The sequence below is a fragment of the Bactrocera dorsalis genome, chromosome 1 (genome assembly GCF_023373825.1).
Source record: "Bactrocera dorsalis isolate Fly_Bdor chromosome 1, ASM2337382v1, whole genome shotgun sequence".
NCBI classification, from domain to species: domain Eukaryota; kingdom Metazoa; phylum Arthropoda; class Insecta; order Diptera; family Tephritidae; genus Bactrocera; species Bactrocera dorsalis.
In genome coordinates this window covers 10,336,325-10,355,267 of record NC_064303.1, presented here as the reverse complement: position 1 = coordinate 10,355,267, position 18,943 = coordinate 10,336,325, and the positions used below count along the sequence as shown (strand labels likewise).

General features: G+C 37.1%; 1 protein-coding gene across 2 annotated transcripts; it reads right to left on the bottom strand.

Moving 5' to 3' along the window:
• Positions 1-982: 982 nt before the first annotated feature.
• On the bottom strand, positions 983-18,013 carry LOC105222172 (uncharacterized). Of its 2 annotated transcripts, none has more exons than XM_049458248.1 (15): positions 16,514-18,013; positions 14,132-14,432; positions 13,537-13,839; positions 11,000-11,165; positions 10,721-10,913; positions 10,199-10,650; positions 9,688-10,130; positions 9,533-9,627; positions 9,257-9,475; positions 7,952-8,268; positions 7,403-7,890; positions 7,208-7,338; positions 6,834-7,148; positions 3,605-3,700; positions 983-2,543 (listed from the first exon to the last, which is right to left on the bottom strand). In XM_049458248.1, the coding sequence occupies exons 2-15, from the start codon at positions 14,344-14,346 to the stop codon at positions 2,419-2,421; spliced, it is 3,558 nt and encodes a 1,185-aa protein (XP_049314205.1). In that variant the 5' UTR covers positions 14,347-14,432; positions 16,514-18,013; the 3' UTR covers positions 983-2,418. The 2 variants fall into 2 exon arrangements, with proteins under 2 accessions (XP_049314205.1, XP_049314209.1); XM_049458252.1 differs by having other exon boundaries at positions 3,623-3,700; positions 16,514-18,012.
• Between the last annotated feature and the right edge of the window lie 930 nt (positions 18,014-18,943).

The window sequence follows — 18,943 nt, the reverse complement described above, 5'->3', positions numbered from 1 at the left end:
GTTGAAAAAAGGCTGTTTTTTACCCAAGGAAACCCATGTAACCCCTTAAGTTAAACACAAATAATGATTTCAGCTCATTATCGTATATAAAACTCAGTTTCAAAAGACAATATTTTTGACATTCTTGCCCATTAAATTTTATTCAAAGTGCTTTCTCAATTTTAACTTGTTTAAAAATTGCATTTTTTTTGTATTTTATTATTTTCTCAATGTTTTAAAAACACATCATTTTCCAATTGAGTTTGAATGCATTAGTGAACTTTTACAACTGCTCACAAACCACATACAAAGATGATAAATCATTTTATTTTATTGTTAGTTTTTTATCATTATTTTTTATTATTATTATTATTATTTTTATTATTATTTTTTTTATTATTATTTTTTATTATTATTATTTTTATTTTTTTTATTATTATTTTTAGTATTATTATTTTATTATTATTATTATTATTATTTTTTTTTATTATATTTTTTTCTTTTCAATAATTTTTTTTAATAGTTTTTTCCATATTTCATTTTTTATATTTTTAATATTTTTTTTATTTTTAATTACTTCAATAATTTTTTTTTAACATTTTATTTCAATATTTTTTTAAATATTTTTTTTTTTCAATATTTTTTTTAATATTTTTTTTTTAATATTTTTTTATAATTTTTTTTATATTTTTTTTTTTTTATTTTTTTTTTTTATATTTTTTTTTATATTTTTTTTTTATAATTTTTTTTTAAATATTTTTTTTTTTAATATTTTTTTTTAATATTTTATTTCAATATTTTTTTTAATTATTTCTTTTTTTTCAATATTTTTTTTTATAATTTTTTTTAAATATTTTTTTTGTAATATTATTTTGTTAATAATATTTTTCCCACTTTTTCGTTGATGTCGGCTGTAAACAAGTCTCATTTACGGCTGATGTGCCTAACATTTGTCATTGTTGTAATCGTAGAAGAAAATCTAACGTTCATAAAAATAAGTTCATTTGAGTGTTATTACAATTTCGGTGCTTTCCTACTAACTGTTTCAGTTTTTTCTGCTAACTTTATTTGCTTTATAAAAAATGACTATAGAATACATACATATTTGTGTACATACCTTAAATAAATAAATGAAGAATAATACTTTTTTTAACGGCTACATACATACTGTTGCCTTAATATATATTTATGTATGTATGCAGGTGCCAAATATTGCTTAAAAATATGGGAGCAAATATTTTTTAAAAATATATATTTTCAATAAATACATGTGTGTGTGTGTGTAGGTATGCTTAACAGTCTAAAGAAAACATTAGATGAAAGCCTGCATTCACAATTGCCGAAAGTATACATATTCTAAATAGTATAACCCAACATAGGTATTGCTAATGTAGTTATAGTAGCTACGTTATAAATATATAATAAGTGTGTATGTAAGTGGAAGAGTTTTAGTAAATAAGTACATTAAACTACAAACTAAAAATTTAATAATTTTTTGTTGACTAGGCGCGCCTGCCTCTTTCGGTTTTTGTGGCATTTTCTCTTCTTATTGTTTTACTAAAGTTTATTTAGTTACAGTCAATTTATACATACACAAGTAAGTCTCGAAATTTTGGCTGTAAGTTCTACGACATAGTTGTTGGTACCAAAGTTGTTTGACGAAAAGGTTTTTTATTTTTTTTTATTTATTTATTTTTAGCTCTTAGATGCGTGCAAGTCTGAACATTTTTATTATTTTTTTTTTTCTTCGAAAACGTTAAAAAATTGGAAGTAATTGTTTTTATTTTATTTTTATTCGTTTTTTAATTTTCTGTTTTTTAGTTATGTGAAGCTGAACTGAGTTACGTGTTATATTTGCATAATCAATATTTAATTTTTTGTTCCTTTTTTAAATTCAGTCTTTAGTTTTGCGGCTTTGTGCATTTCTATACTCTGTGTATCGTATTTTTCAATGACTAATTTTTAATTTATTTTATTTATTCAATAATTTGTTTTTTTTTTCTTTTTTTTAGTTTTCAATGAAATTTACGCGTAATTTTGTGTATTGATGCTTGTCGGTAATAATATTTTTTATGTATATTTTATGTAAAAATTTGTCTGGCATAGCATAACTTATGCTCCATTCACGCTGCTGTGTTCAATATGTACGTATGTATGTATGTACCTATGTATATTATGTTTTAGCATCATATCAACGGCCTATAACTTACGCTTACTGTGAGTATATAACGATAATAAATAGTTGTTAATCGCTGGTGCAACACGGTTAGTTGTGTTTATTTGTAGGTGTGTGTGTATGTATGGGTGTGTGTGGTTGGTTGGCTAAGTTTTCTTATGTGGTTTTATGGTTCTTCTGGATGGATGGGTTAGGTTTTGTGTGCTAATTGTGTAAATATTTCGTATATTTAATTAATTGCATGTTTGTTATTGTTGTTTTACTTATTGATCTAATGAAAAGTGTTTTGTTTTTTTCCATAAGCTTTTGAAAAGGCCTTTTTTCTTCTGAGGCTTCTGTGACGTATTGTTAAAATTGCGCGCCTGTTCCTTTGGCGTGGGTGGGAGTGCTAAATATAAAAAAAAAACAAAATTATTTCCATTATACGAAAGTACGAACTGATCAAATTTGACTCGGATTTGGACGATTTAATCGAATCTTATGAAAGATATTCCTAGCTTGGTATGCAAGGAGTTTGAAATGCCATCTACAGTATACCTTATACCGATTTGCACGAGCAGAAAATCTGTCGGCGGTCTTTTGTAGTTGCAGCTTCTCGTTGTCCAACCTTGTGCTCGTTGATGTGCGGTTTTTGCTGCACAGAGGCGGATGCGTATCTTGGCTGCAACAAGATAGTGGTCCGAGTCGATGTTAGGACCTCGGAACGTGTGCACGTCTAAAACACTGGAGACGTGACCTCTGTTTATCACAACATAATTGATCTAGTTGGTGGCTTTTCTATCCGGAGACAGTAAGAAAGCTTGAATCTAGCATCACAGATAACCCTATTTCGAAACCCGGCGATGTCGATCAGCCTCAACTTATATGGGTATCTTTCATTATGGAGGCTAAATTTACCGACCGTTCTGCCAAATATTCCTTCTTTGATCACCCTGGCGTTAAAGTCGCCAAACACGATTTTGACATCGTGGTGGGGGCAGCTCTCATAGATATGCTCCAAGCGCTCCTAGAAGGCATCCTTGGTCACATCGTCCTTCTCTTCTGTCGAGGCGGGAGCGCAAATCAGCGATATACCACCGGATTTGTCGTATGAAAATGTATGAATTTTTCACATGCAAGAAAGATTGTGACTGACTTTCTCACCAAACACGAAACGAGAGTCACCGTTGAACCACCATATTCGCTAGGTTTGACTCCTTGTGATTTTTGCGGTTTTCAAAACTAAAAAATCCGCTTCGTTGACTGAAGCCATTACAAGTCATTTGATAAAGGCACAGAAGGCCATCTCAGCCGAGGCTTACAACAAATGTAGGGAAAAATTAAGCTTTAGCGTGCTTGTTTTGGCTCAAAAGGAGCTTATTTTGATAATAGATATTTGTAGTTAAATTAAAATTTTTTTTTTGCCTGTCCGAGTCAAATTTGATCAGACGAAAAGTAATGAACAATTACTTCGAAAACGTTGCTCACCAGTTTCTTGTTCGAATGGTAGATTTCCATCCAAAGTGGTATCCGAATATGGCTTGCCCTTGCGCTCTTTAGTGTTTTCTGTGAAATAATTATTATTATAATTAGCTGATTCATATTGCTTATTATTATGGTAAGAAGAAAGAAAATGTATTATCAAGTTCCAGTTTTAAATGATTTTATATTTTCTATTAGTTAGATACATACTATACGAGGGCTGTCCGATAAATAACCGACCTAACCATGATGCACGCGACTTTTTCAAAATTTTTTTTTTTATTTTTCTACATAGTCTCCTTGTAACTCCACACACTTCTCCCAGCGATGCTCCCATCTCTGCAACCCTTCCAAATAGTACTTGGCGTCTTTGTCTGCAAAATACGAGTTCACGAAAGAGATTGCCTCCTCATTTGACGAAAATCTCTGGCCGCCGAGCGCAGTTTTAAGTTGAGGAAACAAAAAAAAGTCGCTTGGTGCTAGATCCGGTGAATAAGGTGGATGGTCAAGCAGTTCGAACCGCAATTCGTGGATTTTCGCCATGGCGACTGTTGAGGTGTGAGATGGTGGAACAAGACTTTCTTTTTTTGCAAATGTGGCCGATTTTTCGAAATTTCTTCCTTTAGCTTGTCCAATAATGATGCGTAGTATGCTCCTGTTATAGTTTTTCCTTTTTCAAGATAGTCGGGGGCTGGTTCCCCCTTTTCAATCCACTGTTTAGATTGGTTTTTTTGTTTCGGGCGTATAATGATGAATCCAAGTTTCGTCTACAGTTATCAATCGGCGCCAAAACTCGGTCTTATTGCCTCTAAACTGAGCCAACAGAGCGCTGGAAATGTTCATGCGCGCACGTTTGTGGTCTAGCGTAAGCAAACGCGGCACCCAACGCGCGGACAGCTTTCTCATGCCCAAATCTTGGTTTAATATGTGACAAACAGTTTCTTTTGACATCTTCATAATCTCAGCTATTTCCCTAACTTTAATCCGGCGGTCGTCTAGTACCAATTGATGAACTTTAGCGATGTTATCGTTAGTGGTTACAGTTTTTGGACGCCCAGGACGTTCATCATCTTCCAAGCTCCTGCGACCACGTTTAAATTCAGCTGCCCAAAATTTTACGGTGGTAAACGATGGTGCAGAGTCACCATACACAGAGTCCAACTCATCTTTGATTTGTGAAGGCGTATTTCAAAAATAAAAATTTAATTACAGCTCGATATTCAATTTTTTCCATTTTGGGGAAATCACCGAAATAGACTCACAAAAACAACTGTCTACAGATAATTGCGCAAGATAAATTTCTGAAATTTTGGCGAGTAGCTATTATAATATGCACAATTTGAAGTATAAACTTTTTTTTCAGATGTGCCGCTAGCTTCACGTTGAGGTCGGTTATTTATCGGACAGCCCTCGTATTATCTATGTATATCAAGTATTGAGGCCGCAGAGTCTGTTAAAATTCGCGCCAAGCGCAGAGATCCTAAAGGCTAATTCGCGTCCAGAATAACCTAACTATTTCAAGCTCTTCGAAGTGCCAGTTGTGCTCTCCAGCATAAAGAGAGAAAAATTAGAGTTTCTTGTCTGCCTGCTGCTGGAGAGAAGGATTCTGTACAAAATTTTTTCATGTTACAAATACACTCTTGAGATTAAGAATATTCAAATAACGGTTTTTTAGAACAATCAATCGACCTGCAGGGTGACAGTCACTCATCGACTATTTTGGGATACTTCGAGTCCACGATTCTCAGTGAGGCTGTCCCAAAATACATATACAAGTGAGTGTGAAGTGTAAAACATACGGGCAGATAAGAAAGTTCCTAAATGGTCTGTTGACTTACGGAAGATCAACTTCAAACTTTGTGGATAGCACTTCTGCATTCTGTTGATTGGAGACAACTGCGAAAAAGTTTGAATTGTTGTTGCATGGGTGCCTGTTCAAAGCGAAAATACTGGAAATTGCAAAGCTGATGAGCTTCCAAGTGGCGGCAACCTCGGCCCATTTACATGGCAGTGGCTATGAGTTGGTTGTCTTCCGGCATTTTAGCACCGAACCTATATACCTCGCGTGAGCTTAGCAGGCATTTGTCGATCACCAGCTCCTGTGCCACTGCGAAATCCTTCTAGTCTAGAGTATAACGGAACAAGGTTTCTCTTGCCGCAATAATGTGACATGCACATTACCCAAAAGGTATTCATCCGGTAAAAATATATATATTATATAATATCTTATCGGACGCAAATTGACAAGTTGTATGGAGGAAGGAGAGATAGAAACCTTCAAGCACTTTTTCCTCTATTATCCAGATTTGAAAGACTGAGGTTGAAACATCATGAGATTCCTGTTTGCGCTTATAAATGGATCGGATCTAACCTCAACTAATCCGTTTCTTTATTTAACTAAGACAGAGTTCATATATCAATCCTGTGTTCAAAAAAGAAAGCTGGGGGGTTTGGACCGAATAGGAAATTGAAAAAAAAAACCCACACACCCTAAGTACTTCATCACGACAATGTTTGAATGCGAATTTCGAGCACCTATATAAAGTTCCTGTTAGTGAAATAGAGAAAGAGAGTGGCTTGTCTACCATGTTAAGAATTATGTTCAAATGAGAGATAATAACTAAGAAGGGTACGAAAAATGTTTGTCGAGTCAAGAAGCCTTGTGTTTTTTTTGAAAAGACGCAATAGCTTTCAGGATTTAATTATATATAGTAATAAATCATCTTCTTTTTCAAGAGAAAGGTTCTGTGGAAGATTTATGCTCATTTACGCATTGGCAACGGCAAATACGGCTGTCGATGGAACGAAGAGCTATACAAGATATACGACGATATTGACAGAAGACAGCGGCTATGCTGGCTAGGTCATGTCGTTCGAATGGATGAAAACATTCCAGCTCTAAAAGTATTCGACGCAGTATCCGCCGGCGGAAGCAGATGAAGGGGAAGACATTCACTCCGTTGGAAAGACCAGGGAGAGAAGGACCTGACCACACTTGGAGTATCCAATTGACGTCAAACAGAAGAACAACCGAGTTTTGTTGTAAACTATATCACGTATGCTATGTCTACGCTGATAAAAAAGAAAAAGAATACATCTTCACGCTATTTTGTGATCAAAAGAAATGTAGCAACATCTCAACCTTTACTTCTTTTACGTCTCTTTACCAAACCAAATATTTGAAAGGAGGGCTGCACTCACACAAACTGTTACTTACTTTTCTTCGCAATCAAAAGGCTTGTTACGCGACGCAGAGCTTCTCTTGGTGATTTATTTAAAAATGAGGGCGTCAAATTAGGTGGCAATGTCAATGGCTTCCTTGACTGACCAGTCCCAGACATGCCAGCTGCACTATCCCAAACGCGCGACGAACTGAGACGATCAATATTCTCGGTAGATGCTGGACGCATGGAGCGTTGTTTGGGATACCAGCCGCGCGCCGGTGCGCCAGCCATGCGCAACATCTCGTTCGATGCAAGCGCGTGATTCATGGAACGTTGACGGCACATGCCAGCGCCGAAAGTGTTGCCACCTGTGAGAACAAAAACGTTATATAACTGTTATTTCTAATAACAAACTATGTGTGCATACCACCCGGAATTCCGCCCATGGTGTTACCCATATTAATACTGTGTGAGGTGCTGGAACGAGGCGCTGTACGCGAACCACTTATGGCACTTTCGGGTTGACGTCTGAACGGTGTGCGCGGTATGTCACAGCTTCTGCAAAACGAGCGAGGACAGAATGAGTTGGATATATTAGTTAAATACATTGTATTTCACTTACCCTCTTGCAAAAATTGGTGTCTCCGGCAGACTGCATGAAGTTTGCAAACGCAATTCTTCGCGTGGTGACTGTTTCAGACTACGTTTGGTGCCATAGGAAACGTAACGTTTCGTTGAATACGAGCCATCATATTGTGATCCCGTTGGCGTAGTAATACCACTACCGTAACCCAACATTTTCGGTGATCGCTTCTTATAATGTGAATCAATGGACCAAGATTTCATCGTATTCGCCGAGTGGCCACGATGTGGGGGCACAACCGGTGGCATATTTTCAAAAGCAGGCGGTGGTAATGGTGGCAATTCGTTGCTAAGATAACGCAAAGCGCTCATATTGTCACGATTTCGTCGTTCCTCGCCGCCCAACGAGGACGGCGTATGTATTTCGGCAGTTGTCGTTTTCTTAAAGCCTTTGCCAAGGCTACGGTTGCTCTCGTTCACTAAGATCGGATCTTTCGGAGATGGTGGCAGTGGCAGAGCATCATAGTCCTAAAAAATGGTTATACGCTTTGTAATATTGTGGCATGCCTTGGAGCTAAGTTATACTTACGAATAGATCGGGATTGGATGACGGTGGCGAAGGCGGCAATGGACCAAACGCGCTTTGAGACAATAACATCTCTTTGGCACTCTCAGACTTATGCACACCGGGACGAAATTCGAGTGGACGTTTATGATGTGCACCACCTTCAACGATGCGTACAGCGGCAATATCTCCACGTAGCAGTGCATTTATATTGCCATCGACCTTATCTGTGTCTTTACTTGGCGCTCCACTGTAGCTAAAGTCACTGTATTGTTCCTCTTCCTCTTCAAGTGTTGGCGCGAGATCGGTGCGTGGAGTCGTTGTTGTTGAGGAGCGGAGATCTGCAACGAGTTTAAGAGAGTATTTCATATTATTGAGAAATAGATGAAAATATAATTGGCTTATCCTAGCTAAAAACTATTTCAAGCAAACCGTGGAAAAAATAATAAAAAGCGTACTAAGACTATATAGGGCTTCTTTGATTTCTTTAATTTCTGACTTTGGCCAGAGATCTATTAGAGAGATTTAAAGAAGAAGCTTAGCGAACTGCATATTCGAGACATTGAAGAGCCAGTTTTTAGATTCAGACTCTTTTCTATATGCCAGAATTCATAAGGAGTTGCCTTTATGTCGCTACGTCTGAGTTTGGTATCCTCGCAATATTAACAAGACTGTGTAAAGTGACGTTGAGCAATACCAAAAGCACCGTCAGGATGGGCAAGGACCTCTCCGAGCCGTTCGATACCAAACGAGGTTTCAGACAGACTCCCTGTCGTGCGATTTCTTCAAGAGAAAATAATTCGAACTGTAGAGGTTAATCGAGAAGGTGCAATCTTCTCTAAGACTGTAAAGTCGATGATAATGATATCGTTGGCCTCAACACCCGCGCTGTTAGTTCTGCTTACAACAGATTGGATAAAGAAGCGAAGCAAATTGGTCTGGTCGCGACTTGGCTTCAACGTCACAGTTGACAATCATAACTTCGGAGACGTAGATAATTTCGTCTATTTTGGCTAGTATTAACACCAAAGACAGTGTCAGCTCTGAAAGTATTCGACGCAGTACCCGCCAGGGGAAACAGAGGAAGACCTTCACTCCGTTGAAAGGATCAGATGGAGAAAGATCTGACTACTGACTACAATCTCCAATTGGCACCAAACAGCGAAGAGGAAGAACGACTGGCGCGCTGTTGTAAACTCGGCTATAACTTCATAAGCGGTGTCTACTCCATTTAAGGAAGAAGAAGATAAATCTTTTCGAGAAAATCTTTTACTTCACAAAGTCATTGTACTCTAATTCAAATCCTGCCTAAAATTTGTTTGTTCTTACCCGAAAACTCTTGTCCTTTTAAACAGCCTGCTGCATCATTCTTGTAGCCATACATATTGCACGCATCGAAACTATTTTTACCCGAAAATAAGTTTGCAACTTCGTTAGGCTCATTTTCTTCAGTTTCTTCATAGCTCGAAGACTTTGTGTTGATCGAATCGGTGCTACGTCTCTTGGGCTCTCTATTAAGTGATGTCTTCTTAACGGGAGCAAGAAGTTCTTGAAAAAAGTAGCAGATGAAATAAGAGTTCATAGTAATACAGAGAACACACTAACCTTCAGACGACGAGCGATCGCCTTTATGCACAGCCAGCATTTCTTTGGTAAAAATATTTGGTAATTGTGGCTCGAGATTTAAAGAAAGACGATCACTATAAAAGTACACAAAATAGAATTATTTATATGAAAGTTTCCTTTGAAATACAATTTACCGCGGTGATGGCAAGGTTGGTCCTTGTGGCGCTACTAATTCTCCGCTATGCCTAACGTTCGCGCCTAATGTCTCACTCGGCCTACAGTTTTCGTGACCCTCCATGGAAGAGAACTCTTCATAGTCGCTTTGGTCACGTGTATCTACGCGATCGAGCGCCTCAGCATCCTTTTGAAATATATCCATTGCTGAGGGTGGTTTATTTGTAGGCCGTCGTATGATAAAAGTACCTTTACCCAACATACTCGTATTCGCGTGTCTATACATGCAGTGATTTAAAATATCACCGGAGGCTGTTGTGTATTGATCGGACCCGTCCAAGGCGTCTATAACAATCGGTTCGCGGCGATAAGCGCGTTCATTTTCTTTGGTGTAAAAGACGTCACTAGCCACAATAGGTAAGGGATAAACACCATTCTCCGTTGTAGCAACACAATCAACAGTCTGGAAGGGTTAAAGCATATTGTGTATAAGAAACTAATTAGTTGTGAGCGCGTTTCAAAGAAGCTTACATGCTTTCGTGTCGATTTCTTTTTCGCTGAACTTTTCGACTTCTTTTTGTTACTCTTAAAATGTATTTCCCACGCAATACCGGTTTGTTTGTGTGGTGAGGAGTGCGATGTAATTGGCGATAATGATTGCTCTTCAATTGAATCGTCCGAGAAATCATCTTCACTTACTAACCTAAATTCATTTGCAATGTTATCCTTACGTATATATGGCTTTTTCAAAATATTATTTGGTATATCCAACGCTTTGTTATCCATCAGACCAATACAATTCGAACTTGACGACGACGATGAAGAGGAGATCGAAGACAAAGGATTAAGTATATGGCAAACTTCTTTGTGTTTCTCAACGGAGGATAATATACGTTGTGGACGATTGGCTACGCGCTTGTTCTCCGATGGAGGTGAATACCGACCAGGGTATATTGTAACGGGATGCTCATTTAGAATTGGCTCTGGAATAGTTTTAAGTAGACAAGTAAAATGTTGAGGTATACTAAAGCTAACGCAAATCCCAATTATTACCTGGCAGTTTCGCCAATCCTCCACGTAATACCGCATTATGTACCGCACTTATATCAATACCCAACTTATTACGTTCACCATTACAGCTAACGCCACGCGTAGTTTTACCATCCAATGATGTGGAGCGCGCACCGCAACATGGCAGACTGGAGTAGTTGTTGCTCGTCAGTGCCGAGGCTGGACGCGCTTTTGGCTGTAATTAAAATGTACATATGTATTTACTTATTGTCCTGAGAGACCTTTCCGTATCCAAATAGAAATACATATAAGCATACTTACCAATGTGGATTGTATAATACTCTGTTCGGCAGGTGTTTCCAGACTTGGGCAGGTAACATCTGTAGTGTTGTTAAATTCGTGAAACTCTTTAGTTGGTGTGGTAATGGGTGGTACATTACTACCAATACTGCTCTGAGAGATGTTCTCGAAATCTTGCTTATGCATGCTAAAAGTTGGAATAAGAAATATTTTAGGAGATGGTTTTGTAGAACAGAAAAACTGAATGTTTCTACAAAGCATAGATGGAAACTGGTCAAATATCTAAATTAGACGAAACCTTGAAGATAATATTCTTATTCATAAGATTATTACACGCAAAGGCTAAGCATGCTAAAAAATTGTTCCAAGTGCGTGTTCTAGAGGGAAGCCACGACTTTTGGTAGAGTTAGGCAAAGAAAACTAAATCTCTATATTAGTAGGTCAATGAGATACCTCAGCGCACAAAAAAATCTTACTGTTAAACTGAAAAAATTAGCATCTGAAGTTTTGACAAAATATTACAACATTTCTCTTAACATTCAGTCGGATAATAAGAACCAGAACTTTATTCTCTAATCAAGTCTTTGTTTCAAGTTAGCGTGTGACGTTTTGACAAAGTATTACAACAGTTCTCCATAACATTCAGTCGAGTATTAGGAACCAAAACTCTTATCCCGAATCGAATCTCGGTTTGAAGTTCTAAATACACGCGAAAAATACATATTATCTTTCATCTACATATCTGGGTTACCCAGCATTATAGCTCACCCAGATCAGGGACTGTTGGTTTTTTGAAACGTTTGTTTCATATTATCACTGATTGAACAAAGAGATTGCAAGGTCTTATAAGAGTGGACTTCGGGATTAGCTAAGGTTCTATATTTATAAGAAAAGAAAGAAAAAACTTCGTCTTCGGTTGTGCTTTTTGAAACCCCTGTTTAAAAGTCTAACTAATTTAACGAACTTGAACTTTGTGTTTCTTGAATGCTCAATGTTATAGCTTGTTTATGTCAGAGATAGTTGGGCTTTCCGAAACGAATGTTTCAAAGTCCCATTAATTTAACGAAGGGAATGCGGTGACATATCAGATTGGATGCCTAAAACTATATATTTACAATTGGCGTTATGTATTTGCTGATGGTTGGCTGAGCTTCCTTGCTTATGAATTTTTGTAGTTGTCCAGTGGACCAGTGAATAAACATCTGTTTACTAATTTCTTCAAGCGGAAGCCTCTCCAAATTGAGCGACTAGTGGAAAAATTTTAATCCACAGGTACAGTTCCCCTACCAGTGAGACAAAGAAATGCCCATAGTGTCGAGAATATTGCTGCCACTAACGCATCAATTAAGGAAGACCCAAATCAGTCTCTCACACATAGTTTCAAGCATTGGCAATCTCTGTGATGTCGTTGTGGAGAATTTTGCGAAAAGATCTTGGCCTACGTCCTTACAAGATCAAAATGACGTGACCATCAGAACCGTCTTATGTTTGTGAATTGGGCTGAGCAACAACTTGAAAATACGGATTTTCATGGAAAAATGATCTTCAGCGATGAGGCTCATTTCTGACTGAAAGGCTTCGCCAATACGCAAAATATTTGTTATTGGTCAGGCAGCAATCCACACGTACTTCATGAGTCACCATTGTATCCCGAAAAAATTACGGTTTGGTGCGGTTTAACGGCCGGCGGCGTCATTGGGCCGTACTTCTTCCGTGATAATGAAGACCGACACGTTACTGTGAATGGGAATCGCTACCGCTCAATGATAACCGAATATTTTGGCTCGAATTGGATGATGTGGATTTGGATAATATGTGGTTCCAACAGGACGGCGCCACAAGCCATACAGCGAACGTCACAATCGATTTATTGAAAACCAAGTTTGGTGAACGTGTTATCTCACGAAGTGGTCCAGTCAATTGGACGCCGTTAGATTATTTCCTGTGGGGTTACATCAAGTCTATGCCAACAGCGACGATTGATGAACTTTATACGAATATCGAACGTAAAATTGCGGCAGTGTCGGCCGATTTATGCTTGGAAACCGTCGAAAATTCGGTTCAGCGTCTGGACTTCTGCTAGCGTGGCTATGGTGACAATGCCAAAGAAATCGAGTTCCATACATAATGTCATCGAATTTACTTTCACAGGAATAAAGAATTTCATTGATATCCCAAGAGTGCTCTCTTATTGAAAAAACCCGTTATCAATATTAAGAAAATAACTCCGTTTTCCCGTACCATGAAATTGACTAGATCATTTGTTCACTAATTTCTTTAAGCGGAAACTCTACAAACGTGGCGTAAAAGAGCTATATTCAACTTAAAATGGCATAAAATGCTATTAACTTCAACGGAATCACCGTATATCCCTACACCGGAAGTAGGTTATCCATTAAGATGACACAAGCCATTGTGTACCCCAGTTAGAAAGCGAAACACCTCACAACTTTTTATAGGAAACAACAAAGCACTAGACTACACTTTAGATAACCGTCTACACAAATTAATCACACTTCCACCGCGCACACAATCCTTTTCAATGTGCTGCTACTCACTTCTTGCGACTAAGGCTCATGTATCCATCGTCCTCAGATTGATTTTCACCATTACCACCTGCGTTCGCTGGCTTTGATGTATCTTCGAATTCAGAGATTATATCATCTAGCACCTTAATAGGTTCGGGTATTTCGTCTGGTGAAAAATTGCTATGCGCCTCTGGTCGCTGTGTTTCTGTGTCGGAGGATGAAACAAGTGTTGTTGTTTGCTCCACTGGCTCGAGCTGCTGCTGTTGCTGCGCTTGCTGCTGCGGCTGTTCGTCCACTGCGACCTCTGCCTCTGCCTGCTGTGTCTTTTCGTGACTGTTGATTAATTAAATCAGAAAGAAATTCAATTAGTTTGCGTTACGAAGATGACGACGATGATGATGAGCAGCGACATTACATAAAACTAAACGCTATGAAAAAATATGAGAGAGGGTGTCAAAATGAGAGCGTATACATGAAGCGGCGGGTGGAAAATGAATTGCTGTGGGTGATAAATGGCTTGTACAACAAAGTATATACATGTGAAAATATTTGGTTTTATATTTTTTACTCTGTATAGGTAATGTGTATTAGTATTTGTGTGTGTGTGTGTGTGTGTTTGTCATACCACGGTGTTGCACCAAAATCCGCTTTGGAGTCAACGTCTTCGTTTTCGTGGACACCAGGTGACGTTGCCGCTTCGGAATCTGCATTATTTGTTTGTATTGATTCTTCATCGGCTTGCGACTCCGCTAGATTGCTGGAATTTGCACAATTGCTAATCGACTCATCGGAACCGTTATTCGATTCATTCGTATGCAATAAATCCGAAGAGGTGGCCATTATTTCGTATTTATTTGTTATTATTATTAATTTAAGTTATTTTTATTATATTTTATGTTAAGCGTAGGTTAATAATTTATAAAAATCTGCATTTGTAGAGCGTGAGAGTGAAAGAGCAGTTGGAGAAATTAATTGAACTGTATTTTTGGTTTTATTTTTAGTTATATTTTTATGTTATTTTTTTAACTACACTCATTTTTATGCACTTTACATGTGTATGTATGCGTGTGTATGCGTGTATATTCACTGCTTGCTTGCATATGCATTTCTATTTTAATTGATAGCACTTTTCTGTGTCACTTGTTTAACTATTTGCAATTAGCTTGCGCAATGTTTGCAAAAAATATTGTTGTTATTGTTTTTTTAATACGCTGAATAGGGTTTATTAAGTTTGTAACATGCAGAAGGAAACGTTGGAAACCCCATAAAGTATATAAATGATCAGTGTGAGAGTTGAGTCGCTTTAGCTGCCCATCTATCTGTATATGTATACGCGAACTAGTCCCTTAATTTTTGAGATATCGATCTGAAATTTCGTACACGTTCTTTTTCTTCCAAGAAGCTGCTTATTTGTCGATATTGCCGATATTGGATGACTATAGCTTATAGCTGTCATACAAATTGGCTGTTCCAAATCAATTTCTTGTATGGAAAACTTTTTTATTTAACAATATATATCCACAAAATTTGGCACATATTTTGACCCAAAATAATGCTACAATCTGCGAACAAATTGTTCAAATCGGGTCACTATAAGATATAGCTGTTATACAAACTTATCCAACAAAATCAAGTGCTTGTATGGAAAACTTTTTTATTTGCAAAGATATCTTTACGAAACTCAGTGTAGATTATTTTCCACAACAGTGCTACAATCTCTGAATAAATTGTTCAAATCGGGTCGCTATAAGATATAGCTGTCATACAAACTTATTCGACAAAATCAAGTCCTTGTATGGAAAACTTTTTTATTTGCAAAGGTATCTTCAAGAAATTCGGCGTAGATTATTTTCAACAACAGTGCTACAAACTCTGAATAAATTGTTCAGATTGGATGACTATAGCATATATCTGCCATATGAATAGACCGCCCAAAAACAAGTTTTTATATAGAAAACTTATTTATTCTACGAGATATCGTCACCAAATTTGACATATATTCTTATTCAAGCAGAGGCTATAAGCTCTGAACAAATTGCTGAGATCGGACCACTATAGCATATAGCTGTCATACAAAATGTACGAACAAAATTGAGTTCTTGCATGAAGAACTTGTTTATTTGACGAGATATCTTCACGAAATTTGGCATACATGTTTTTTTACGCAAGACAAGACTCCAATGGAATATATTGTTCACATCGGATAACTAAAACATATAGCTGTCATACAAACTGTGCGATCAAAATCAAGTTAAAGAGTATTTATACCCGTTTGTGCTATAAAAAATGCATTATATTATAACATCGATGTATTTTAACTTCGGTTTCGATGTAAACGTTATTGCTTGTTTAATTATTTGTATTTAGCTTGGGCAATGTTGCAAAAAAAAATATTTTTTTATTCAAATTTTTTGTATTTTTTTTTTCTCAGCTGCACAATTATATATTCAAATGCACTTTAATATATTTTCACACTTTTTTATGCATACATATATAATTAGCATTTTTATAGATACATATGTACATATATAATTACTTAGTTGCACCGGCAATAGCTACTAAGCTTTGCATTAGCCGTGCGTCATAAACACTCAAACGCGCACTTTGCTTTGAGCAGCGGTAATTAATACTCTGAGTAGGCACACAATTGTCTATATGTAACTAGAATATGCACAAACATGCTTATAAATGCCTTTAAAGGTATGTACATATTGTATATAAAAATAAGCATATATGTACATATGCCTGTTTTACAACGGGGTACATAATTTTCACAAAACCTTGCTGTCTATTTGGAGTTTGCTTTTTGCACTCACTTATTTACTTTTATTTTTTTTTCATACATATGCATGCATTTAAGCTCATTTCAGTTAATCAATGCATTTGCGAAACACTTTTTTGCTTGCTGCACGTATAGCACATACACACACAAACACTTATACTTACACATGTAAGTGTATCACAAAAAAAATTTGATTTTTTCACTTTGCATAGAAGTAATATTTACCCGGAAAATCAACAACTACATTTGTATGTGTGTGTTTATGTATGTATGTAACAACAATTTCTGGCTTTTCCTTTTATGCCCAGCGAAACAGAAATTTTTCCGCAGCACCACCAGCAAATAAAATCAGGGAAAATATATCAAAGTGCTGCGATGAATGAATTCAATTCTGCAATGCAACCGGACAGTGTGCTGTTATTATTCCTGTTGTTGTCGTTGTTGTTGTTGTGTAGCTTTTACTGCCGCTGCTGATACTGCTCTTAACACTGCCGCTACTGCGGCTGCTGCTGCTGTTGCTGCTATTTTGGCTGTGGATATGACTGTGGCTGTGACGGTGACTGTGACTGCTGAAGTATCGGAGTCTGGCATCGATTTTTTCATATTTTTGTGAGCAGCGCCTTTACAGGATACTAAACTCGACGCCGTCGCTCCCGTTGTTGTTGTTGTACTACTTGATGTTGTTGTAATACCTAATGCTGTTGTTTTGTGTTATACTTGTTGTTGTTGTTGTTGTTATAATTATTTTTGTTGTTGTTGTTGCTGCTTTTCTTGACTATGCCGCTGCCACCACTGCCGCTGTTGCTGCTTCTGCTCTGATTGCTGCTGTAGCTCATGTAAAATTGCTGCTTCGTTTGGGGGAGTATGAACGCACGGCGCTGATTTCGTTTCGTATCCAACTGTGAAAGGTCACTTTGGTGCAAATACAATACATCTGAACGCTCGCAAATAACATATGAAATTACTTTTTTTACTTTTACCGTTATCACTCACACATATTTTGTGTTAATAGCAACAGACTTTCTGCTTAGACATAAAGAATTTCGACTTTACCGACATTTATGAGCGCACACACGCAAAGCAGTCCACATAACTGCAGCATAAACCCTTACGTCGTATACATATACATATACATATACATATAGCACATATGCATGTGTTTGCTTGCGTGTGCATAAACAATTTTCAGGGGAAACGACGAGCACTTTTCCTTTCCTTTTGAACGGTCCGCGCCTGCATTAGTCGCTTTGTGAGCGTGTGTTGTTGTGCGCGTATGTGTGATGTATTTGTTGTTGTTGTTGTTTTATGCGTTTTGCCATTTTCCTTGCTTTTTTGTTTAGAGACTTTTGTTTAGTACTGACTTTTTGTTTTTTTTTTGCAGATACATACATACATACATACATATGTACGATTTGCATACCGTCCCGTCGCGTATGTGTCTTTATTTAGCGGCTTTCTCACTTATCTGTTTTATCGATTATTTTGACTTTATGCTTGCGCGTTAAGTTTTGTACGACGCATTCTATGCAATATACTTGCTGCTTTTGTTCATTTCCGTATTCCCCCGAAAAAAGCAAAATTTCTGCTTCTTTTTTGCTGCTGTTGTTGTTGTGGTTTGTATTCCCAACTTTGCAAATTTCGCAAGCACAGCTCGAGCGCGTACACAGCAAGTTTGAGTTACATTATTAGACTGAGTACGGTATGTGGTTGGCGCTGTCGTCGAGGCTGTCACCAACATTGTTCATTGTTGGCTGAGTCAAATTAGGGAAAAAAGTATCTAACAGCAATCTGTGCGCAGTCACATATGTTTGTGTGTGTGCGTGTGTGTGTTGTTGGGTCGTCTCACTATAGGGAGCATGTGAGCGCGCATACTGTTAGATACTCGCACTAATAAAGCAAATCACTTAACGCTCTAAAGTCGCGCACAGTCTGTCACTTCTACTTTTCTTTTGCACTTTTCTTGATTTCGGCCCCTTTTCTCGCGCTGCACACACGCATTCACATACTTAACATATGGGCTTACATCTGTTTTCCACCCCAGCATGGCAGACACGCTATTGTCGGTCAATTTTCCATGCACAAAATACCTCCAGCTGTGTTGTGTAGATTTAATTGAAAGTGTATTACATAATAAAAAATATTTACTGTACTTACATACATATGTATATATGTACATACATACTTTGTTTTATGATTTAATTTAAGAAATAGGTTTGTAATTTTATAATATATTGGGTAGTCGAAAAAGTTTTTTCGTATTTCTATTAAACTTCAACTTTTTTTTAATATTTATACTAATGAATAAATAAACAAATATGTAACATTTTATTCGGCCACTTTTTGTCATTTTTCCGCTAGAGACATTATTCCATCGAAATCGAAATTTTGAAATTTCCAGAACGGAAGCGAGCGAACCATTGTTGTGCTCCACGAACTGATACAGCATCGTCTCCATTAACTTCACAAATTTCATTTCAAATTCAAATTTCAAAATACATATAGCAATGTGATTGGTAGCACTGGAGATATACGACTGCAACGATATCTATCGACAAAATACGAAAAAGAACTTATGAAACTTAAGAAACAGGTCTGTAATTTGATAATGCACTTCTCGTCGGTAAAGTCGGAAATCAGTAGGCTTTGCAGCCTATT